Source organism: Coloeus monedula (assembly GCF_965178545.1).
Source record: "Coloeus monedula genome assembly, chromosome: 1".
Taxonomy (NCBI): domain Eukaryota; kingdom Metazoa; phylum Chordata; class Aves; order Passeriformes; family Corvidae; genus Coloeus; species Coloeus monedula.
Window position 1 is genome coordinate 69,708,946 of NC_138781.1, and position 24,898 is coordinate 69,733,843.

Genomic DNA, 24,898 nt, shown 5'->3' on the forward strand with positions numbered 1-24,898 from the left:
TGAAAAGGCATGATAGAAGTCAGTCGAAAGATACTAGGAAAACATTAATAATTAAAATGTGTTTTTGTGCCAAGATCATGTCCCACCTGGGTGCCTACGAAAATGTCCCATGAGCTCTGGGATGTGCCCCCATCTGTGTATGATGCCCTCTCACTCCAGGATAGGATTCTAGCCTAATTAATGAGCCTAAGAGAGAGAAGACTGACCCTTCCAACAGGGAGCAGACCCACATTTTAGCAGCCAAACAACAGAAACTGGCTTGCTTTCTTCCACTGCAGCAATGGATTTCATGTACGTGAACAGGGATGGCAGCCAGGCTCTGCAGCAATCCTGGTACCAGATCTTGCTGAAAGGGCACTGAAGACCAACTGCATTTCATAAGCCTGACAAAGGTAAAACCATCTTGTACCAGAACAGCAATTTCTCTTGGTATCTCCAAAAGTTACATCACCATTTCAGAATTTTAAGAAAGAAAAGGAAAAAAACCACATAAAGAAAGCTCTATTCTGAACACACTAAAGGACACATATATCTGGATATGGCATATGTAGGCAGTGTTCAAAATAAACATAGTATTTTTTTTGTCACAGAAATGTATGTTGTTTAAAATAAAGAAAAAAACACCAGGGGAAAACAAAATTAAATGTTCCATAAACTGTTTTCACAAAAAAGGGTACTATCTCACCTCCTAACAAATGCATGCATTAATTGAGACAAATGCAGCAAGTCCACATTGCAAACTACATAAAGATACGTTTGAAGATTACTAAATCATTCTTGCAATAAAGTTCAGTATTTTCACAGTTCCTAATCTGCCTCTTGGCCACAAAAGCACTGCCCTTACACTGAAGAAGGCAGTTCTCTTTTACGATTCAAGGCATTAGACTATGCAACTTACATATTTTGCACTGCCTCTTGACAATGGAGAATTACAGGCACATTTGGACATATTAGGTATTTTACTAATAAAAATTATAGAATACACTATTATAAACACTATTAATATATACACCATTGTGTTTTCTTCATAGACCCAAGACAGAAATACTTCTTTCTGTAAGAAATACTAAAGCAGGGAGAAAGGTAAAATCCATACATTTACTGAGTACAAGACACACACTTCTCTTCAAAAAGCACAGCAGCTAGAGATTCCTTACAGGTAATGGAACAGCAAAACCACCACAGCAATTTTATGTTAAGTGCCACTTCCATCCACTTTTTTTGTTTTCCTGGCTCTGTATTCCATCTGCATTGCAACCTTTAGGGTAAGAACAAGCCTGCAATCTCCCATCTGACTTAACAGAGCTCAGAAGTTAAAAAAATGCCATTTAATATTAACTTACCCTACTTCCCAGCCCCCCAAATTAGGCCAAAAATAAGAGGAAATCATGCGGTGTGCTCTGGATATTCCATGACTACCACTGCTGGCAGGGAGCAAGCCACATATTTCATAGGTAACTAGGAACACACACACAGTTGTTTTGTAGCGACACTACACCATGGGCTCCTGCTGAACCACTGCTTTTCCTCCCTGCAGCTCATTCCAAACCTTTCCCAATTCCAGCTCAGGAGGTCTGCCCTGGGATTTACAAAGGGGACTTGCTGGGAACTTATCTTTTAAACACACAGGAATTCAGGGGGAAGAAAGTTCATGGGGTATTTAACATAGGAACATACATTCTCTACTTACTGTTTCTGCTGGTAATTAAAGATGTTAAATCCAGTTTACTGCATTAGCCAGTTTACATGCATACGACAAAGATTAAATTTACAAGTACAGACTTTTTCAAATCTGCCTTAGCAAAAATCCTCCTTCTGCTTTTCACAACCTGTGGATCCTTAAAAAGACATTTCTTCTTCAGCTTGCCACCAAAGGTCATACTTGGAATTGCTAAGTCAGCACAGTCTCTGAGCAGCCTCATTCTGAGAGAGGCTTTAAAGGCATTTAAAAAGCTTTTATTTAAAAACAAACAGCACTGCCTCACCTACTGAATTAGAGCTTCCCTACTTCCCCCATAAATGCTTTACTGAAGGCTCCAAAAATCTGCTGTGGTGTTTTATTTCCCCACTCCTTCCTCTCAATGTAAATATTCTGAGTTATGATACATTTAAACAAGTCGTGGGAAAGACTGGACTTCGCCCAGTGCATGTAATTTGGAAACTTAAAGTTCAGTTTATTCATCTGTTTTAACATAGCAAGGAAAATCTTACTTTTCCAGCTAAGAGCCCCAGACTCTCTCTTCATAATCTCATAATCCATTACTAAACTAAAATGCTTAACACAGAAGTCCAACATATGAAAGAATGAACCAGCCTAGGAACTTCGTACTGGTATAAGCAGCTCTCTGAAAATGTGTGACTCTAGGAAGTCTCCTTTATGTTTTCCAGCATAAATATTTACAGCAGTTTGCAACTTGAAATCAAATTGTCTAATTGTAAGAAGAAACTAAGAATATACACCATGGAAGGGAACAATTTCTGGATTAAAAACCAAAACACAACAACATAATTCTCAAAACAGTCTTTTGCAAAGTTTCCTGAATACATTAAGGTGGGCTATGAGTGACTGATTCGAAGGTAGCAACTGACTGTGCTTAGAAAAAAAGTAGTTCTCATCTGTTCAGCAATTTTGCAAAGAGGTCAAACAGATGCTCCCACCTAACAGACAGACAATTGTGTTGTGACTGAGCTCCCTGCCCAAGGTCCTGCATGTCTGTCTGCCCTGCCAAGGACTTGGAATTCTTTCCACAGGCAAGAATCCTCACCTGGAGAAGCAAGCGTTTGGGATACAAACCCTTTCAAGCGTAGTAACAGAGGCAGATGCAAGTTTCAAGGAAACAGTTACTAAGCTTGTAAATTCCTCTGGTATCTTTCTTATTAAAGAGAATTCATCGGAACAAGGTATTTTTAATGGTAACAATGTTCTTGCACAGTTTATTGGTCTGGATGTAAGACTGGGCAGTAACACTACCACAACTGCAAAGCCCGGTGGACTGATAGCTACAAAGTTTGGAAATACTGACAGGAGTGAACAGAGAAACTTGCATAGTTCTGAGGCCCTAAAAAGCCAACTGTGAAAACACGAGACCACGAGCCTTTGCCTTTTTCAAAGCAGCCATTTAAGATGTAGCTGACCATAAATCTGCAAGAAAGCTCTCTTAAACAAGATCCTCTAGAATTTTGCTATTTACATGTTAATTTCTGATGATTACATGTTAGTGGTGGCTGTTGGGTTTTTCACGTGTGGCTTTGGTGTTTTACACACAAACACATGCACACACACACACATACACCCCCTCCCCCCATTTCAAGTTGCCTTACATACACACTCACAGCAACACAAATATCTGTTCTGCGATGCAAGGATTTAAAAAAAACCCAGCAAACTAAACAAAAAGCCATATTCTTCTACATGCTCATAAGAAAGCTTGGTTCTTAGAAAATATAATTGTTCTTGGCCTCAAAAGAGTGGTCCTAGTTTCATCCCAAAGTCAACTGCCTGCTGTAATAGAAACACTTGAAAGAACAACTGCTGAAATCTTACTTTTTGTTTCTCTTTTCACAACTACCATTTTCCTCATGACCTTCCTAACACGCTGGAGTTCATGCTTCAGCAAATGTCAAATTCTGTAGCATTTCTTATTCCACGCTCAATTAGCAATAAAGAAGATACAGATGTAAAGGTGAGGCAGAATTAAAGACCTGCACTGTTTCCACTTCACTGTATTCTGAAAGAAATCTAAACTGGCTTATACATAGCTTTCAAGTTCCAGTTCACTGCTGCTTTTTTTGTTTCCATACGAATTCAATTTTTCTGACATTACCCTTCACCATTCCTTTCCAGCTCAAGCCTGATATCTAACTGCAATTATAATGGTTTTATATTCCATAAAATTACAATTTGTTGTTTCCTGAAATCAAAAGAGCAGAACTAAGCTCCTTCCTCCATCCTTTTATTTTCATCAACATTCTTGCAGGTATTTCTTTGCAATCCTGTTAGCTGGGATACCATCCTTATATCTTTCTCCTTCATGTTATTTTAACTCCCTCTGAAAGCACCTATTTTCACCATGGTCTATATCCAGCAGATTCTCTTTGTATTATCCCAATTTTCTTTCCCCAATATTTAGCATGCATATGCAAAAACCAATAAATCCATATTCAAAGCTGTCAGTGTCAGCTACAATCAAGTTTAGTTTTCTGGACCTCCTTTTTAATTTCTTAAATCTTGGTCAATTTTTTTTTCATTCTGAATGAAAGTTCTATGCCAAATTTTAGAGGGAATGTTTTGTTTTGTTTTATTTTTCATTAAGGTGTTAGTTGAGACCAGTTCAGTTTCCTGCTGGCTTACAAGTACAATAAAATTCCTAAAGTCATCCATTAAGAACCTGCATCACTTGTGAAGTTTAGAAATTTGTCAGGAGAAGGAGGGTTCTGGAAGGCAAAGCAAAGAAACCAGAAACAGGGAACACACCTTTTGTTATCCTCATGAAAATGGAGACCTGCTTTTGGGCAATTAAAGAAGCTCAAAAAAGCCTGCTGCTCGCAGATGGCAAATAGAAGCTTACAACATAGTTTCACCATGAGTTCAAGCAAGAGGCTCAAGGCAACCCCTGCCTCTGCACTCTCTCCCTGCCTGCCACCACCACCGGCTCTGGCTCCAGCAAGGCCATACAGCATCATGGAACAACCAACCCAGCCCAAAAAGCTAAGCCAGATGATGCTGGCATAATTTGCTCTGGGTGCCATTGCTTCTTCCACAGTGGGGCCAGCAAACAGACAAGTGAAAAGGGCAACACACCAAGAAGGGAAACACAGGTGGGAGACAAGCATCTGAGGTGGGTGGGAGGCAGGACCACTACACCTCCTCCTCTTCCAGCAGCAATGGCTTAAACCGGTCTCAAAACCAACCGGGAAATGATGACATTAAACATGTTCCTCTCTAGAGACTTTTCCCGACAGTGAGCATTCCCTCATGGCTTCAGGGGCTTTCTCAGCATCAGCGTGAAACTCTGATACATGATGATGAACACTCACTGATGGGAGAGATTCCTTTCTCCAGAGCCCTGTGCCAGGTCCAGGCAGGGCACACCAGCACATGCTGCCCGGCTCACACAGCAGAAACCTGCGCTGCAGCTTGAGGTCCCGACACGTTGATGACTCACAGGAGAAGTTTGTGGTTTGATACGGTGGAATTTCTTGGGTTTTTAGTTTGGTATTTTAGAAGCTAGAAAGCAAGCTTTAAGAATACCTTTTAAATGTTAAGATTGTGAGGTGAAGCAGCAAGAAGTTGAAGGATGCCAAAAGCAAGGGTGTTTACGCAAACGAAGCCAGTGCGCAAACTGAGCTGTGCTCACTGCTTGGCTCTGTTTACTACCAATTTCTTCATCATCTTTTCCGTTATTTAGCCACCAAGTGTCTCCTTCACAACACCAACAACTTCATCTTCTGAGTCATTAAAAGCTGATGTGGTACTGGTATCTTCAGTTTACAGCAGAAAACAGAGGCATAGAGAGATTAAGAATCAGAGAGAGATTAAAAAATGTGCCAAAAGCGTTGGCTAATTTTGGATCTTCAGCTTACATCACCTAGACCTTGATTTTTTTTTTTTTTTTCATGTACCTAGCACCTTTGCAGTATTTTGCACCAAACTGTCACCATAGTGGAACAACTGTGGTTGCACAAACTCAGAACTTGTGCCTGGGTATCTCAAGTCAGGCAAAGTGCAGCGCTCACCACTAGTGGGTGGCTGAAAAGGTTTCATGTAACAGAATCTCTCAGTCTCAAGACAAGAAACTCAGTGGTAGAGGCAGAAATTCAACACAGCAGTCTCAAGGCAACAGTGACCAGTGTTATCCACCCTACTGTCCCTTCCTCTCTTACAATCCACTCTCAACGGGCTTTTGTCCATCAGCTGTGGCTACTGACACGAGACCCCAAGCATCCTGTGCAGGGAATAAGTCTACACCCTGCTGAAAACACATGATCAAATTTAGGAACATGGCACAATGAGACAGGAACAATACAGGTGATGGGAAAAGGTGGCTAATTGCAGGTTTAAGCCTGGCCTTTCTTACAACAGGGTGTATTTGGGACAGTTTCTTGCATTTAGACATCATTCACATTACAATAAAATTTCAGGTCTGCAGGCACATTGATATCTAATGTGCAAGATGCTGGACCATACTCACCGTAAGACACAGCCTAAAGATCTTACACCTTGAAGCAGTAAAACAAAAAAAAGCAAAAAAAGAAACATTATCCTTCCACATCCCAAGTGAGAAATACAAGGCACACAGGAAGAGAGTATTTCTGTGGTCTGTAAGAGATCTGTCTATTCACTGCATTACAGGTGAATCTGCTGGTACTCCAGCTGGTGATAGACCAACACAGCCATGCATTCTCTCTACCTTCACAAGAGACGTCCGGAGCTCAAATTTGGTTTGTAGAAGATATTATACGAAACTATCTGATATACAGAAACAAAACCTGCTGCCAAATCATGGGATATTTCTGTAGCGAAGTCACCAAGTCAAAACTCTGAATTCTTGTTCCACCTGTGTCTCACTCTTGCTCCAGAAACTTACGTATGCAACATCTTTACAGATGCCCACAAGTAAGCCACAGAGTGCAGACCACCAGCACTTCTGATCTAATACTGCACCAGTAGCCCCTCTGGAACATCCCAAATTAGAGCACTATTTTTGTCTCAGAAACAATACCAAGACCCAAAAGTCAAATGTGCTTTTACATTTCTTTTGAATCAAGCAAGCACAAATTCTAGAAGCAAGCCTTGAGAAATCTCAACATTTTTATTGTCATTTCATGAAAATCATGAATAAAGCACAGCACACCGATCTATTCATAACTTATACAGACTACACAACAAACACTAATAAGAAATATCAATCTGTCAGCTTTCAATGTAGACAGACCTATTTCAGCACTGAAAGTTACAAAAACACATTACAATCTTAAAACAACGTGAAGAGACTTTGCTAACTCACACTTGAGAAGCAGAAGATGCCCAGCTCTTCTGGAAATTTTAAGGCCATTAACATACACAGCTTTACAGCAAACTTAAGCATGCTTTTCAGATTACTGCAAAGCTATCGACCTACTCAGCAAAGTTACTCATATATACTTGCATTTCCTTATCAAATGCAAAGCACTAAAAGGTTTGGAACTGGCCGTTGAACATTATGGGCTTCCCTGCCATTGTTTCCAAAGAGAAATACTTGATTGAGAAGGAAAAACAGCAACAACTTGTCTCCTGAAAAATAACAGAAATCTTATCTAGAAAGAGACAAAATTCAAAATATTTGTTACAGTTTTGTTTTGGTGAATCACAGCATTGTGCTAAGCAGTGTACACATAACAAAACTTTTAATTTTAAACTCTGCAATTGGGTACTTCTAAGTAAACAAAAACATGACTTGTTTTTCCTTCTATATTCTCACAACCATCTGACAACAAACCAAGCCCACTCAGCCCTGCTAAAAGCATGATTCTCTGATGTAGCTGTACTTCTGGGAATACATTACAGATTCCATGAAATGTTTTGTTACACATGTGGATCAATTGGCCATGTAAATACAGGGTGCAACCACATGCAAAGGAGTCTTTTTGTTAGTTTTAGTGAGCTAAAGCAGTAAAGAAAAATAAGAAAATGCAATGTCTGAGTGTCTGAGCAAGACTTCTGCAAATATTTTCCTCTTTGTTTTCTGAAGGAGGAATGATGATGCTTTTGATTAGCAACACAATACACACCTTTAATATTTAAGAGACTAAGACAACATCAGGAACACCTGCTTATGAATTCAGCTCATCACATCGCTGACAGACAACCCATACCAGGCTTTTCCCAGGCATACCTTTGGTCTCCACCTTTGAAACTACTAAGCATTCTCCAGAACTTCCATGCATCCAATTCATATCTTTCTTTGAGACCTGCAAAACTGTAATTTCTCTCAAATTTTAGCCACTCAACCCTACTGCTGGGGATGACCACGACTGTTAAGTTGGTCAGGAGACTAAGACTGAAACTGAGCATGACTCCTGTTATCAAAGCAGCCCACTGGTGATGGCAACATATTTCATGTTAGGGATGGATTTGCAGTGAGAAGCAGGGAAGGGTGATGTGGCAAAACAACCCAATGAAACAAGGGCAGCACAGCACATGCCTTATTGGTACCTTCAGATTCAACATGCTCATTCAGACACAAACAGGCATCAAAGCCATGGCACTAACACATTCATGAAAACCAATGGCCAACTAATTAAATTCATTTTTATTTGCAAAATAGTCTTTTTCATACCCTGATATAGGATTATTTTCCTGCTGTAAAATCAGGTCAGCATAGCACTATATTGACACATCTATAAGCAGACAGCGAAAGGTCACCAAAAAAAATTCTGTTCACTGATCTTAATACTTTAGGGCCACTGCTTTTCTGCCAAAGGCTGTCAGATCTCTCAGAAGTATACAAAATGAGCAAAATCAAGCCATGACAAAAAGAAGAGCCTTAAGGTTTCCTGACAAAATCTTAAATTTAGGTCTCTATATTAAACAATGTTACTTTATTTTCCCCAGACAATAAGGTTGCTTACGGTAAACACAGGCAATATTAAAGCCTTCAAAACTTATTCCTACGCTGCAGCAAACCTCAAATTAACTAATGGGAGTGTTTAGGGGGGATCTCTATGGTGGTTTTTGTCCTGTGTGTTTTCTTGGCAAGAAGGGAGAGAGGGATTTTGTTGGGGTTTTTTTAAGGGAAAATACTTTAGGTTCTTGGACTTGGTTGTTTATTCTCCAGGCTGATTTGGACTGCAAGTGCAATTCAAATAACTCATCTAATGCACAACAGGATAGAGAGTCTCAAGGGTTGTTCAACAGTGATCTCCAAAAAAGTTAAACATTGATGGGCTCTGGGCAAATCTAGTTAAAGCTGTTGGCAATTTGACTGCTATGGAGCAACGAGAGGAGCTGGGAGCAGGGAAGGAAAAGCCAGGTAAGGCCATGGAGTGTTCTTTGTACACAGTACAAAAGGTGACAATCAGGTTTAGACAACTTAAAAATAGCTTTTAACCTAAAAACCTGTAAAAATACAGGTTACTTAATCTTACACCTTTGTCTTTCAAATGTTATAGAACATATTTTCTCAGTTGCCAAGTTTGCTAAGTTTCACCTTTGACCAAATACATTTATGCTTTTTTGCACATTTAGTTATCATCAGTACTAATTACCATGGATTAAACCACACTGCTAAACCCCTCATTTTTTGAAGTTTTAATGTTAAATTGATAGTATCAACTTAAGATGTGTCTAACTTTGTATATGCAAAAATGAGCTGCCAGAAACCAGACCTGTGAAATCTTTCAGTTTCCCCAAGTTCCAGCAAAAACTGAGGGTTCAAGCAAATATTTTCTGCAATGCTCTTGTGGACTGATGAAATGACTAAAGAAAATGAAATCCAGTTTTCCTCATTATCTAGACTAGAAATGGAAATAGTGCATAACTAATGAGAAGTAAACTGATTTTTCAAATCACTTCACCTCTAATAACCCATCGTAGTAGCAATATATGCTCACAAGGTGTTGAAGTTTGCAGCAACTATATAGTTTTGACAATCATTTAGCCGTTCCAACATAATTTCTACCTATGGGCTTACTGTACACTGCTATTTCCCTTCTCAACATTTAACCCACCTCAATTCATTCAAGAACTCCCATTAGTTGTAGAAAAATAGGAACTGATGAAAACTGCTGTTACAGGGGTTGATAAAAGCTAAATGACTGGAGACACTATGCAAGGAAAAAAGGCAACTAATTTCTTACACAATTAAGAGTTTAATTAGATTATTTACTTAAGTGTATAGAGAGCTTTACAATAGATTTAACTCCTATTAAGTTTCAAGCAATACAAGAGTAGATATCAGTCAGAGTACTAAAATTAGATCACTCTCATATTTGATTAGAAAACATAAGCTCAGTTAAGTCAGCAACTTGGTAAGCAGCAATATTAAAAACTCAGCTCTGATTTATTACTTCACATCCAGTAAGAAAGAGAAATGTAAAATTCCTGATCTGTGAGAGAGGTTTATCCATCATACCAAAATGCTACTCAGCACTTCCTGAATAAAGACACTGCAAAAATGTCTTCTCCAACAGAGATTGTTAGTGGTAGCAATGACAACAGTCTGCAAACACGAGGTCTCAGATACAGCTTTATGCACAAGCCCTTGAGAGACTCTCAACTAACTGAGAGACACGAGGATGTTTGTTGTGTTTTGACATAAAAAAGTTAAAATTGGAATCAAATGTTGTTCCTGCCCCTAAAGCCTTATGTTGATGTTTGTGGTTTTGTAATGGCTTTTTTCCTCTGAAGGGATGCTTCCATACTGCAATTGTAAAATTGACTTAAAAAAAGCTGGTGACAGCTACATGTAAGGGTGCAGGTGGAAGCATGTTCTCCCGAAAGCTGCGTAAAAGGGTGGGGATGGAAGCATGCTCCCCCTCAACATGTATGTCTGCTCGTCAACTGACCCACATTTTTCCCCTCATTTAATTCCTCTAGGGCCACTTCCACCAAGGCAGTAACAAATATCCTGTAGGATCAGATTCCTCACATTCATACGGGCTTGGTAAAGTGCACTGGGATTTTGTTCAAGGCAATGCCAGGACATGTAAGCTTGTCAGTTTGCAGAGCAGGTTTCCTGCCTGCTTGCCCTTATAGCCAAGCTACCATGTGGCTGCACAAAGGCAGGAGAGCGAGGAGACCAAGGTCAAACCTAGCAATGCTCAAGGTAGCATGGGAGACAGGTGATAGATAAATAGTGAGAAGCCATGCATGGGAGGAGGTTTTGATCCCCTCAAAAGCAAGCCAAACTGGCAACTATTAAAGAAAAACAACTGCCAGCTGCCAGATGTCAAGTTCTTCCACGTCGCACCCATTTCCCACCTCCCCCTATATTTCAACTGCAAATTCTCTGATAAGGAAACTGCTTCTTCCTTTGCATTTTCAAAGTTCATGCTGGCTATTGCTGTAAGCTAGAGATTATCAAGAATGCTGTCAAGCACACAGACTGCAGGAATAAGGACATATTCCAGTTATTTCTCTGAAAATTAGAGATGTCTCTCGGACAACTCCTAAAACTTGCTTACAAACTACTCTTGGATCAAAACCAACTTCTTAAACACATTCATAATTGAAACTGCAACCAAGTTTCCCAAGAGCTTTTCCTTCTCAGCTGAGAGCTACATACCTCTCAGATTTCTGGGATGTATCTGCTTTGTCCGAGGCATTTTCCTCTAATCTCATGCACCACTTTCTCCTCTCAGAAATGGAAAGTACAGCAAGCAGAGAGATGGCAGCTCCATAAACTTGTCAAAGGGCTCAGTTAATCCGTATGCTAAAAAAACAGAGAGAGAAAGTTACGAGACGTAGGCATCAATAAGAAAAGCAAAGATACCTATCTGATCCCTTTCATCCTCAAATGAATATGGAAATCAGCAAGAAATATTTCTGCACCTATGATTTGCTAAGGAAACTTTCCTGTCTGATAGCCCAGGAGCCACCCTGGCAGTCACACTCCAACCACCAGAGTTACACTGCTGGGACCGAAGTCTCTTCACAGCAGGCTTGACTCCCTGCACTCTCCAGTCTCACACAGTCAGACAAGATTTCCTTCCCGGCTCGACCCAGGTTTCCCACAGCAGAGCCTCAGACCTCTGGGCCCTTTAAGTAATTTTTTCATGGGGCAACAACAGAGTAACAGCCCGAGCTGGTGTCTCTGACAAAGGATCCTCAAGGATCCTCCGGGCTTTTATACCCTCCCAGTCTTACGCGTGCCATAGTCTGGGGTCTTCCAGCTGAGTCCTCGGCTCCTGCTGTGTCCCCGGTCCCCTGGCTGGGCCACAGATCCGAGTGCCCTTTGTTGTGCAAAGGGTCGGCACCACTTCCCGGCCTCTTGCCCCGGGCTCCCGCCACCCTGAGCTCAACCTGCAGCTCCCAGTGCAGCTGCACAACCTGCACTGAATGGATTCCTCAACAGGTTTTATGGAGTCAAGTGTTCCAGTATCTTCAGAAAACCATGTGAGGCTGAAACTCCTTTTAGGATTACTCAGGAAGCATGAGAAAACTAAAACACTTTCCCACATTTGTCAGCTGTTTCGTAGCCAGAAAACATCTTCCAACAACCCCTGTCTCATGCAAATAAATCCAAAAAATTAAACAAAATTTGGCATCAGGCTTTCAGATACAGATCTTCAGCTTCGGGTGGGGGTAGTACAGAGGACAGGGCAAACATACAAAGCATCATCCTATTTGTAACATTACCTACAGAATCCTTACATGGAGCACGCAAGTTTGGAAGAATTCCCCACGGGATATTTCTGCCGAAATATCAGTGTGCAGCAGAGGATCACACTAGCTCTTGACCTACCTGCACTTTCTTACTTTTCGAACATTTTTAGGAATTGCTAACAGTTTAATGAGTGTTTCTGAAATCATACAGGATGTGAAATCTCTCAAAGACCTATGGAAAACTACTTATGCACAAGAACTTAAAGAAGAAATGATTGGTGTAATTACACTCTTCCATCTAAACAAAATTTAAAAAAAAACCCCACCAAGTTTCTGCTTCTTTTTATAGTAATACTACTTCATGTTAACAGATTTTTATTTTTTTTTAGTAAACACTAGGAAGAATTTTTTTAAAAACTATATGAACTTTGGAATGGCCCCTAATATAGGCAAATTGATTAAGGACAGCTACTCGAAGGAGAAAGGATGTGGATTTTTCAGCATTTGTTCCAAGTATTAATTTAGGAGCATTTATTTTGTTTTCCAAGGAAACCATGTTTCTGTGAAAATTTAATTCAAACCAAATTAAAATAGACTACTTGCAACCACCCCTTCAGTCTACATACTACTGAGGAATATAATCATTAATTTTTAATGTTTCTTTTGTCTGTTGCTGCATAAAAGGACCCAAACAGGGGAAAAAAAAATTACTGCAACTGACACAAAGGAAAGCTGGAAAATGTTATTCTGACTAAATGATTCTTCACTAGGGTATTACTGTACGTTGAAGGAAAAAGACAGAAAAAATTCGAAACAGAGCATAGTGCCTGTCAAGCTGTTAACTCATACCACTTTATCTGCAAGCATAACAGAAATATTTAGAAATTAAATAAAACCTTATGCTAACAGGTCCATTTTCCATGTCTTAGGCACGAACTGGAAATGCAGAAAAGTGGCTGGATGGCTTGAAGCGACCAGCACTCCCCTGAGCCCCAGTCCCCCTTTCCTCTGGCTGGAGTGGGGAAGTCCCTGAAGCTGGGCTGAGGTTTTTCAAGACGCTAATAAACACCGTCACTTCTTTACACAAGTTATTTGGAGCGAGAGTTCGAAATCTCCCGGGGTCTCCGTAAATCAGGAGCCCTTCCCGACGCTTCCCTGCAGCACAAATGACATCTTACTGACGCTTTAATGCCACCAAGCTTCCCCGCTCGCCAGCAGGACCCTCTCCTTCGGGGAAGAGATGGCCGTGTGAGAGCCACGGCGGAAACACCGGGCAGGACCCACGCCAAAAGTCATTCCCTCCCTCGCTTGAACAAGAAAAAAAAAAAAAAAAAAAAAAAAAAAGGAAAAAAAAGGGGGAGAGGGAGAAATGGGCCTTTGCGAGAGCAGTGATCACATCCCCCAGTATCCACCCAAAAATGGGGGAACAGGGCGGGAGGCAGCCCGCCCCAGGGCCCGGGGAGCCGCCGGTATGTGCGAGCGGGACTGCGAGGGGAAGGGAAGGGGAAGGGAGGGAGGCAAAAAATCCATGAATGAATAAAGAGGGAGGAGCCTGGGAAAACCCCTCTGCAACGCCGCACCGAACAAAGCGCTGCACACATGCCGCGGGGGGGGGGGGGGGGGAAGGGGGGGAGAGGGACGGGGGGCGGCCGCGGCCCGGCACCCAGCGGGGACGGCGGCGGGGCCGAGAGGAGCCGGGCCGGAGCTCCGCGCCTCCCAGCCCCGGCTGCAGACCCGGGGTGGAGGAGAGGCGGGGGCGCACGGACAAACCCACCCGGCCCGGGGCGCACCGGCACCCCCGGGGGCAGCGCGGGCGGGCGGGCGCAGCCGGAGCGCGGAGTCCCCGCGCGTCCCGGAGGGGCCGCGGCGGAGCGCGGTGGGCTGAGGGGGGGGATCGGGGCCTGCGGTCCTCCCCGTCCCCGCCCGCCCGCCCGTTCTCCCCCCCCGCCGCCGGCGGAGGACACATTGTGTTGTGGCTGCCGCAGCTCCCAGCCGAGGGGGGCGGCGGGGGGGCTGCCGTCCCGCCCCGCACCCCCCGTCCCCGCAGCGCCCCCCGAGCCCCCTCCCGCCCCCCGCGGGGCCCGCTGCAAACCTGGCGGAGGGGCCGGCGCGGCGGCGGCGGCTGATGGCGGCGGCAGCGGCGGGGAGCGCGGCGACCCCTGCGCGGCGGCGGCGGCGGCGGGAGGGAGAGGGAGGGAGGAAGGGAGAAAGAGCGGGGGGAGCGGGGGGGCCGGGAGCCTCCTTCACTTGACAACCTCAAACACAAACATGACCCAGCGCCGCCGCCACAGCCGCCACCGCGCCCGCACACACACGCACACACAGAGCCCGGCACCGGCACCCACCCCTCCTCCATGCACCGTCCCCCCGGGCCGGCCAAGGCGCCGCCCCCCGGCACGGCCCCCCTCCGCAGCCCCCCGGCCCCCGGCCGCGCCCGCCCCCCTCCGCAGCAGACCCCTCCTCCGGGAGCCCCATCCCCCACGTCCCACTCGGGAGCCCCCATAGCGGCCCTGCCCCTCGGCCGTGGGGCGGTGGACGGGGGGGACACACAATGCGGGGGAACGGGGGGCGGGGGAGTGGGAGCCTCCCCTGGCAGGCGGGAGAGGCGGGGCGGGCCCGGCGGGGGAGGGAGGGAGGGAGGGAGGGAAGACGGGCGGGCTCGGCGCATCCGCCAGGGTCCCCTCGGGGAGAGCCGCGCTCCCCGCCGGGCCCGCCCCGCCCCTCCCCCCGGCGCCCCGGTCACCGTCGGGGGGAGCGCGGGGGGGCGGGGGGTGTTTTACCTTCTCTCACTTTCTATTGCAGGAAGCGCGGCCGGAGCAGTGACGTCACCGGGTCTCCCGGTCCCGCCCCCTCCCCGGGTCGGGGGAGGGGTCACCGAGGGGGTTTCCTCGCGGCCCGGTGGGGAAGGCATGGCCGGCGCGCCGGGGGGCCGCTGCTGCCCCGCCACTTCCTCCTCCTCTTTCTCCTCCTTCTCACCGGTGGGACCCCCGGCCGCCGCCGCCCCAGCCCCTGCCCCTGCCCCGAGGCAGGGGGGCCCCTCACCGCCGCGGCTCCCAGGGGTCTCCCCAAGGGGGGTCCCCGTTCGGGCTCGACACGAGGCAGCGCCTCCCCCCGACGGCCGAAGCCGCCGCCGCTCGGGGCGCTGCGCGGTGCGCGTCGCGCTTCCCCCTGGCAGGGCCCGGCCCCCGGGGCACCGGCACGGCCGGGCGCGCACACACACACACGGACGGACACGCAGAGAGATGGGGCTTGACGCGGAGATCCCGGAGGTTCCGCCCCGCCGCCCGCCCGGACGGGCTTCCCCGCGCCCCCGCCCGCCCGGCCCGCCGCGCCCCGGCGCTGCCGGGGAAACTCACCGCCGCGCCGCGCATCCCGCCGCGGCTACAACTTTCCATCCCGGGCGGCAGCCGGCGGCGGCAGCGAGCCCCTCCGCCGCTGGAAGTGGGCGGGGGAGGAAATACGAGGAGGAGGCGCGTCGTGCTCTCCGCCGCGGCGCCCCTTTTTTGGCCCGGGACGCGGGTTTTGCCGGTGGGGGCTGTGCCGCCGCGGTTGGTTTCCTGCATCAGCTGTGGGGGTGTGTGTGCACAGCTCACACGTGTGCCTCTGTGTGTGTCTGTGCGCGCTCCGTGCGGGGTCACCCTGCCCGGCCAAGGGCTGCCCTCCCTTCTCCCCCGCCGCGGGCAAGGGAGCGCTGGGCCACCCTCCAAAAGGCGAGGGGCCCGGGCCGGGCTTTGGGTGCTGAGGAGGGGGGATTTAGCGGGATTTTTTGGTGTTTTTTTTTTTTTTTTTTCTTTTGTCAACCAAACTCCCCGACAAAGCAGTGTTGGCAGCTTTTCATTGCCACTCGGGTTTTCCATCGGGTTTTGCGTTTGGAGCCAGCACGTGATGTCTTCAGTAAATAAACCCAATTAAATATTTCTTGCAGCACCTCCGTGTTCTCCCTCCTTCCCTGCCTGCGCTCCCCTGGCAGCCTGTGTGCTCAGCTGTGAGGACCTTGGCCCTGCTACATCCTTCCCTTTGGAGTTCAGTGTCCAGACCAGATCCTGCCTTAAGAGAACAGGACCACTATTCTCAGAGTTTTCACGGTTTTTACAGGGCCTTCTTTCAACCTACATTTAATCATGTTTGTAAGACACAAGTATTTTCATCCCCTTTTCACAGGGGAGAAAGCAAGGCAGGAAGATGCAGGGTAGCTCGCTGCATAGCTATGGACTGACAGGACACCACTTCTGCCTGAGCTTTTGGCCACAGGCATTGTCTCTGGGCTATTTTTCCTCTTGAGTTCACTTAAATTATACCTTGAGAACATTTACAGCTTACAATGGTGGCAGGTTCTCTGCTGTGGGTAACCTGTTCTACGTCCTGCCCAGAGGCAACACAGGAGGCAAATGTAAGTGAAATCCCTGGCTAGTCTGCAATGTGGTGTTTAGGGCAGGAGATTGTATTCATTGCTGAACTGGAGATTCATGGGAAAATCAGACCCTCAAAGAATATCTTCAGGTGAAATCTGCTCTTCTACTCCTCTTGGACAAGAAAATGATGATTCTTTATTGTGAGAGACCATGCTTGTCTTCCCCCTTGTCTGTCCCCCCCCTTGTTCTTCCTTTGTCTGGTTTTTAGACTTGGGGCTCTGACTTGCTAAAGAGCAGAGTTACTGTTATCCTAAACACATCAGCATGAATACAGTCCTACAGGTGCCATAAGCTTAAATTAGTGTACCAAGTCTGACCAGTCACAAACCCGAGACCAAGCGACCTCTCAAGCTAGGTCTGAACCTCTACTTGTTCTGCTCAGCTGTCCCTTAAAATCTGTCCTGCAGGCCTCTCTGTCCTCCTGGGACACATAGCATCTGGCTGCTTCTTTTTCTATTCATTGTCTGAAAGCATCAGGTTGTGGTCACCAGAATCATCAGGGAGAAAGCATCAGATACTGGCCCATCCTCACAAGATGCCTCAGGAAAAAGGAGCCATCACAGCTGCTGCTGTTGCCAGAGGGAGTTCTAGGTCACTCATGTCTTCACGAGGACCTGAGTAAGTTCAAAATAGATGCTCCAGCCTGCAAGATGAAATAAGACAATAGCAACCCCCCTGCAGCCAGCAGGAAAAGTTTCTTCTGCTAGAAGTAGTCAAAGTGCCTCCCATCCATCAGTGTGAAAATCCAGCCCTCTCACCACATGGATGTGCACAGGAATATAATCGGTGCCCTTCCTCTGCAAACAAGCACAACTGTCTTTACAAGAAAACTCAATGAGGGGTTAAAGAGGAGACAGGTCCCCAGGTATGCATATCAGATGGTGGCAGCTGATCCACTCTTGAACATAAAACCAGTCATCTCAAAGTCGGTTGGGGTCAGAGGACAAAACGCAGAACTGAAAGTCTGGCCCCTTGGGGTTATTTCCATGGCCATCTGAAACAGCGGCCAAAGAGGCAGCTGTGAGCCAGGATGCTCCTCAGCCTGCTCCCCTTGAGTGAGCAGAGCTAAGGGCCAAAGAGCTGCCTTGAGCCCAGTTCAGTGTCGTTCCAGCAGGCTGCCCCCTGGCCAGGTAAAAAATGCAGTCCCAAGGGCTTTGAAAAGGCAGCGTACCAAGCTGTTTATCCCGGGCAGAACACTTCATCTTTTTCTGTCTGTTTTTCCATCCGTAAAAAGGAAGTGCATACCCACTCAGTAAAGTACTTTGGGAAAAGTACTGTGGATGATTGCTAGTAGGAGGCACATAGTAATCTTCTCAAACGTGCAAATGAGGGAAATTCTTTAAGAGTTTTCAGTGAGATCTAAAATGCCACATCAATATGCACATAGAAAAAAAAAAAAAACCACCTTCATTGCTGAATTCAGATACTTTTAAAATTTCACCTAAAAGGAGCCCTACAGGATATAGATCCTCTTTAAATGATTGTGTGTATAGCTGAACGGGGAAGATTATTGAGGTTTTCTTCTCTCTAAAACTCCACTGTGTTTTCAGGAGGACACCTATTTTTAAACATCCTCTAGTTTTACACTTGAAACCTCCTTGCTCAGAAACTGGTTTTCTGTAATGGCTCACAGGTATTTTATGTATAAATATATACACATACACACGTTAGGCTCTCAAGAAACTGCTATACATTAGGTAGTCTTGAATAATTCATTCTTAAGCACCCCATGATAAATCTTTAGTTGAACAGTATGTGATTTTGCTAGAATTCTTGGGATAAATTGGATGTAAAGTACTGTGGTAAATTTAACTGTGCTGAGCATCAAATGTGAAAACTTTACATTGTACATTACATCCTGACATGCACCTGAGAATCATTATTATTAAGGCTTCAGGGAATTTTTGAGGGAACTTCTGAAGTTCTGAAAAGAAATAGAACGAGACTGAGTGCTGTTCTCTATAGAAGTCAAGATTTTCTCAGAGAAGGGAAATTCTATAAGTAGTCTGTATTGAATTAACATAAAGGTTTCACTAAAAGAAGTGCTGTCTATTAGTTTGTGCTCTGAGGCTTCTCACTGAGCACTACTGTTATAAAAAAGTCAGAGGATCTTGGTTTACCTGGTATGAGTGGGTGCTTAGAGCTTTTCTAGGGCTTGCCGCTCCTGCAGTGGGGCTGGAGAGATAGGACAGCAACTGCTGCTGTGAGGGGAGGTCATTTTCCCCTTTTCTGTAGCAGTAGCTGTCACCCCAGATACTCACAACTGCCCCTTGTCAGCAACAGCCAGATGCTTTCCTGGAGGTGGGCAAAGGAAACAGCAGGAACCTGGTCACGCACTGCTCCTCACAGCCTGTAGCTCCAAGAAAGAAGCTGGTCTTCAGTGGCATATTTTGCATGGCAGTGGCCTTCATCTCCACCCTTCTCAGGATGTCCTGAAGGTGCGTTGCTTTTACATTGTCCCATAAGTTGGCTAAGTTCTTTCTGATTTGGAAAAACTGGCATTAAAATAATGTTCCATCAAACATTAGTGTTCCATTAAACTGTTCCGTCGAAGAATTTTGGCACAACCTTCTTTTTTATTTACATGTATACACTGCAGCTCTGTGTGGTGGTACCTGGTATGAACTCCTGTGGCCAAGAAAAGGTACAAATCTGTCCAGTTTCAGGTTAATCACATGATACAGGGCACAGTTCACTGACAGAGCTTCACCTTTTTTCCAGGTATTGTTAATCAAACATTTCAATGAACTTCAGCATCACTGATACCATATCTACTTATTTGCATCATATTTCTCTTAATGATATCAGAGCATCTCAGACAAGAATAGCTGTATTTAAGATGCCATGCTAATATCTCTTTTGGGGACTCTGTCCTTCTCCCTCTGTGGAAGAGTCCCAACTGCTGAGGTGCTCCCCCAAGGGTAATCACAGGACAACTCATGGAGGCAGGGGAAGCAATCCTCATCCTACTTGAACCACCACCACCACAGGCCGACATCAGCCTTCTTTTCTTCCAGCACACGAGGCCTCATGTGGCTGGTCACAGGACAGAGATCAGACAAGAGACCAGCCACAGAGCAAAGCAGCCAGTGAGAAGAATACCTCCTATCAGAGTCCCGGTGAGGTGTCCTTTGGTACTGCAAGCCCTGGTGAGACTAGTGCCCACACCTCATGCAGCATCCTCCCTGCAGAGACACCAGATGAGGCCAAGAGACAGGGAGTCACCCTCAGCACTTTCCAGGCTGGCCCCACTCCCTGTCTGGCCAAACCATTTATGATGGCATGCCAAAGTCTAAGGATAAAAACAAAAAAATAATTAAAATTGGACTGGTTAAACCACTGTTGCCTTTTTGTCCAAGTGGAAGCCCCAGTGATGGGCAGATGGTGCTGCTGACCTGCACTTAGCAGGATAAGGAGCAGGCTGGGCCACTGACATGTAATGAATGCCTCGTACTCAGCACACCGCACATCCAGCAGGGCTCTGTGGGATGTGACGTTAAGCACTTCTGGGAGGGAGATAATTGCTGCACAGAATTATGAGGTCTGGGATGGAGGATTCAGGAGAAGGCAAAAGCTCATGTGCAGTGCATGGTATGATACCATTTGGGTTATATTAAAGGGCTGAGCCAGCACAGGCTCCCCTCCTCCTTCCAGAGATGGAGCTCACCCAAGGCCCTGAGCAGAGTCTTGTGTCCAAACATGAGGCAAGTTTGAGCTTGGGCCGGTGCTCTGAAGTTAGTGTAGATGTACCTGTGAAAAGCAAGTCCCAGAGCTTTGGGCTTTCCACTGCAAATTGCTTCTGTCTTTTCAGAAAGAGCTGCTTCTCTGAAGGTCAGCAGGCTCTGTGCTTTCACAGCACTTTTACTCCCTTCCACCCATGTATTTTTACTTCTGAGTTACACAGGTTTCTGAACTTTTTCATGAAGTTGCTCATATTTTCCACTGCATCTCCTTTTTACCTCACCCCACCAGTTCACTCTGATCTTTCTTTCTCAGTAGCTCTAGGTTCTGTTCATTTAAATACTGTGTGGTTTGCCAGCATTTTCAGCTAAGCCTTTTATTTTATCAAAGAAACAGGAGACACATAAGGCACTTAGCACAAGTGCACCTTGCCAAGATGCCTTCAGTGGTATGCTTTTTCTTTAGGTTCGACCACAAACATTTTAACATATCTAAATGATTAAAAAGCATTCCAACCCATGCTTGCTTCCCCAAGTATTTTTGCCATTCAGTGGCCCTCCAGTATTGTTTGCCACAGACATGTATGGAAGAGGTCTTTTAAATATCACTTTTTGAGCATGTTAAGTTAGCTTAGCAGCTCAAAGGTTGCAGGGTTAAAAGGAAATAAGCAAAACATCATTATTTTCGGTGGAAATCTTTTCCCTTGCCTCCTTCCTGGTACAGATACGAATAGAAGAAATCCACAAAGGGGAAAATAATCCCCATTCTATTGAAAATTCTCAAACATGTTAAAATTTATTTGATTACTGGGATGTTTACTTTGTAGGCATATTGCAGATCACTAGGCACAGATCAACAACAAAGCTTCAAGTTTCTTTAGCCTTTTTTCCTCTGACTATGAAGCATTCAAATACTACACAGAGTATTTGCAGTGGTGCATCACAAACCACACAGCCCACCTTTCGTAAGCCATGCTCTGTCATTTAAAGATGTTCAGTCATCCTTAAATCCAAATGGCTACAACAATAATTAAACATATGGCTTTGCTTTGAATTATCGTGGTACTATGTAATTTGCCTGTTTATGGGGTCTCCTGAAAAATCATTTTCTCTATTTGTGGCCAGTGATTTTATAAATCTTTTTAGTCTTAGGCTAACAAGGTCAGGCTCCAATGCTGAGGAGTGTAGAAAATTTTCAAATGCACTGTAGGAAACAAATGCAAGTTGAAAACACAGCACTTGCAGTCTTGCAGCTGTCCCAAAATTTCATAAGGCCAAAACTGTAAAAGCCATGGATCTCATTTTCCAAATATCCTATCACAGCAGTATGACTGCATCCTTTACCCATTTTCACACATTGAAAAACAATTACCCACGTAACATACAAGATAGAGGAAAGACAGACGAAGGAGAACTACAGTGATATGAATAAGAAACATGGTTCAAGGCTGGCTTCTCACTATAGTAAGGAGAGAAATATTTGGGGTTTGGTTTTTCATGGATCAGCTGATGGCTGCTGCAACATCCAGCCCTGTTTCCCCCGACCCAAGCTGTTGTTCCAGCCTGGTTTGTCAGCCTCCACATGGACTTCTTCAGGTTCAGCTGTACATTGCACCCCTTCCAGAAAGTTGTGCTGTGGCTTTGTCACATTCCAGTTGAAGCTGTTTTCCATCAAAAAAGAGTAAGACATTTCACAATTGACTCTATCTTCTGTTTAAATACTTGAAAGGCAACATCAAAACGTTCTAGGGTGCAGCAGCAGATCTCAAAGGTGTTTGTTGGCTTAAAAAGTGGTACAACAGAAATAGCACACTATTTCCTTCAGAGGTGAATCATTCCCTAGCCCTGTCTTTATAGCAAGTGTTAAGGCCTTTTTTTAAGTCACAAAAATATGGTTTATGTATTATTTTGACCAAACTGTGGAACAGCCATTCTGATGAATTAAATGTGTGTACATTTGTGGAAAGTAGAATCTGACGCTGATGCACTGTTAAGCTTGCAGATAAGCTCATGGAAACACAAGGAAAAGCAGAAGTTAAGACATTGAATCCTCCACTGGATTAAATTGTCACAGTTCCTTCAAGATACTTAGATTATATTATTGCCATAGAAATGCTACTGGAGGAGGAGCCAGTCAACCCATAAAACCCAAACACAGTGTGCACTCCCTTCTTAAAAATACTGGGTTTCTCTGCTTGATCAGAAGAAATCCAGCATGGAGGCCAGGCCAGCTGAGATAAAGACAACCAAGCCACATGAGGCAGATGCTGGACACAGATAGGAAACGAGCCTGAAGAACAGCTCAGCTTCCCAAAGGCTTCAGGCACCAGACTGCAGTGAAGGGGAGTGCACAGCTGTGACTCCCTCTATAGAGAGGCATTTCCTTTGTGGAATAATTTTTCATGTGCCTATCTTCGGGAAAGAATTTGTGTGTCTGTTAAGTCCCACTAATGCCCTCTCAGAAAACCAGAACATGTGCTTAAGGGGTTCTTGTATCAAGTTTTACAGGCATCATTTGAGCATGTGAGTTAACCCCTTGGCTTAGTGGGACCATGCATTCCTGGAGTCCCTGATGATCTTACTGTAGCCTCCACAGTAAACTCCAAATGAAAAAGAAAAGTGAGTGTTACTGAATCAAGAAATCTCATAGATAATTGAAGCATTACTGAGCACCTCCTCCCTCATCTAAGGCTCCATCTCGGGTATCTGATCCTGTGAACGGCTTGCACAATGAGGCACCGAGGTCAACAGGACTAACAAACCGCAGGTTGTGCTTTCTGTTGAGTCAGAGGCTTTGGTGGCAAACATTCAGAGCCAATTCTGCAATGCTCCTCCATGCATGTTCTTATTATCAAGACTGTAGTGCCATTCTGGGGTAATGTTTTAGACATCTTTCTCTGGTAAAAAACTTAACTGTGCATTACTTTTTGTTGTCTCTAAAACAAAAGTACACAAAGCTGTAAAAACACTTCTAATTATGTTTAAAAACCAATCACATTAAAACCAAAGCTGATGCCAAGAACATATTATTCACACAAACCAAGAGATACAGAAACACTTCACTCCACTGCTATGGACTGCAGGATGAAGTAAGCAGGATAATTCAGTCTGGTTTATGGAGGCCAAACTCATGGTACCTACCTTTGTATCTCCCCTTTTTGCCCCACAAGCTGCCTGTAATTTTTTTTTTAATATATTCTTTCCACTTACACATTCTTTTTAACTACTCCTTCATTCCCATTTATTTAACTACTCCCATTCCCAGGGCCTGTCTTCCTGCTGTGTTTTGTCTCTTTATCCAGTTGTTCTCCACACTACTTCTCTCCCAAGTTCAAGGCACCTTTTCCCTACTCAGGTTGCATGAGGAGACACTGTGTTCCACCTTATTTTTCCCAATCTGGATGTATCTTGAGAAGATGCAGGTTAGAAAAGGAAGAACTGAAGCTTCCTTCATTCATTTCTCTATCATCCCCCCTGACCATTTGGTGGATACCTCTTAAGCAGCTCCCAGTGGAAGCACAGAGAGGACATGGAAGTGCAAACGCCGGCTCCTTGTTTTCAAATTTGGGACCCGCTGCCCAGCCCTGTTACTACTGAGGCCAAAAACTGAGGCCAGATTCCTTGATATTGTGGTGTTGGTTGGATGCAGTGACAAAAAGGTGATTCTGGAAGCTCACTGCAGAATCCCAGTCCCCTTGACCTATAAGACACAAGTAGATCAGTCTGACTGATAAGAAGTACCGAGTGTGACCTAAACGCTGAGCTCTGGAAACACATGAACCACGTCAGTGCACATTTCTTACCTAGTCAGGCAAGGCTTTGCAGTGAAGTGAAACATTGAATAGAGGATTATCTATATTTGTGGGCAAAGTCCTCTAGCTACATCTGAACCACAGATCTTCACATCTGAAAATAAAACCATTATCTAGATTTTCCTCCTGTGGTGGAGACAATATAGCAATGCTGCCAGAGACTTCTGTTCCTTATCTCTGCCTTCTGCTGCTACTTTCCTGCTTCCAGGGGAAGAGTAGATGGTTAACAACAGCTCTTTCTTCCTTAGGCAAAAAGGTGACTTCAGTCACAGCACTTCTATAGAGTGGGTACGAGCCACCACCTTCTGTCATTGTGGTAGCACAGTGCCTCTCCTCTGTACACTCACATGCACACTTGAAGAAAGCAGAAGAGAGAGCAGCAAAAGCAGATCTTTTCTCCAAGGCATGGCAAGCCAGGAACTGAGGTGACCCCATAGCCTGCCCTGCTGCCTCAAGTGAGCCAAGCAGGATGGGCTCAGAGATAGCAGCCAAGAGTCCAGACCATAAGGCAAAAGCACACTGCAAAAGCAGGTCCAAGATCAAACCAGGAAGGCAGATCCAAGATCAAACCAGGAAGCCGGGTCATAGGTCAGGTCCAGTGATGTCCAAGTAGTGCCATGATGATAAGACAGTGCCCAGTTCAGGCTGGGAAGCCAGTCCAGACATTGAGTTCCAGAGAAAATGTCTCCA

General features: G+C 45.2%; 1 protein-coding gene across 6 annotated transcripts in view; it reads right to left on the minus strand.

Annotated features, from left to right (window-relative positions):
* The window catches only part of HIVEP1 (HIVEP zinc finger 1), a 121,509-nt gene extending 105,763 nt beyond the window's left edge, over positions 1–15,746 (minus strand). For 2 of the 6 annotated variants that reach the window (XM_082288208.1, XM_082288203.1), the window contains exons 1-2: positions 15,661–15,746; positions 11,265–11,411 (exon numbers count right to left, since the gene is read on the minus strand). In XM_082288208.1, coding sequence (XP_082144334.1) covers positions 11,265–11,304 — 40 coding nt within the window. In that variant the 5' untranslated portion in view covers positions 11,305–11,411; positions 15,661–15,746. Of the gene's footprint in view, positions 1–11,264; positions 12,023–14,396; positions 14,593–14,649; positions 14,671–15,084; positions 15,216–15,660 lie in introns of those variants that run through there. The other 4 variants (XM_082288206.1, XM_082288205.1, XM_082288204.1 and 1 more) reach the window with 4 other exon arrangements.
* Between the last annotated feature and the right edge of the window lie 9,152 nt (positions 15,747–24,898).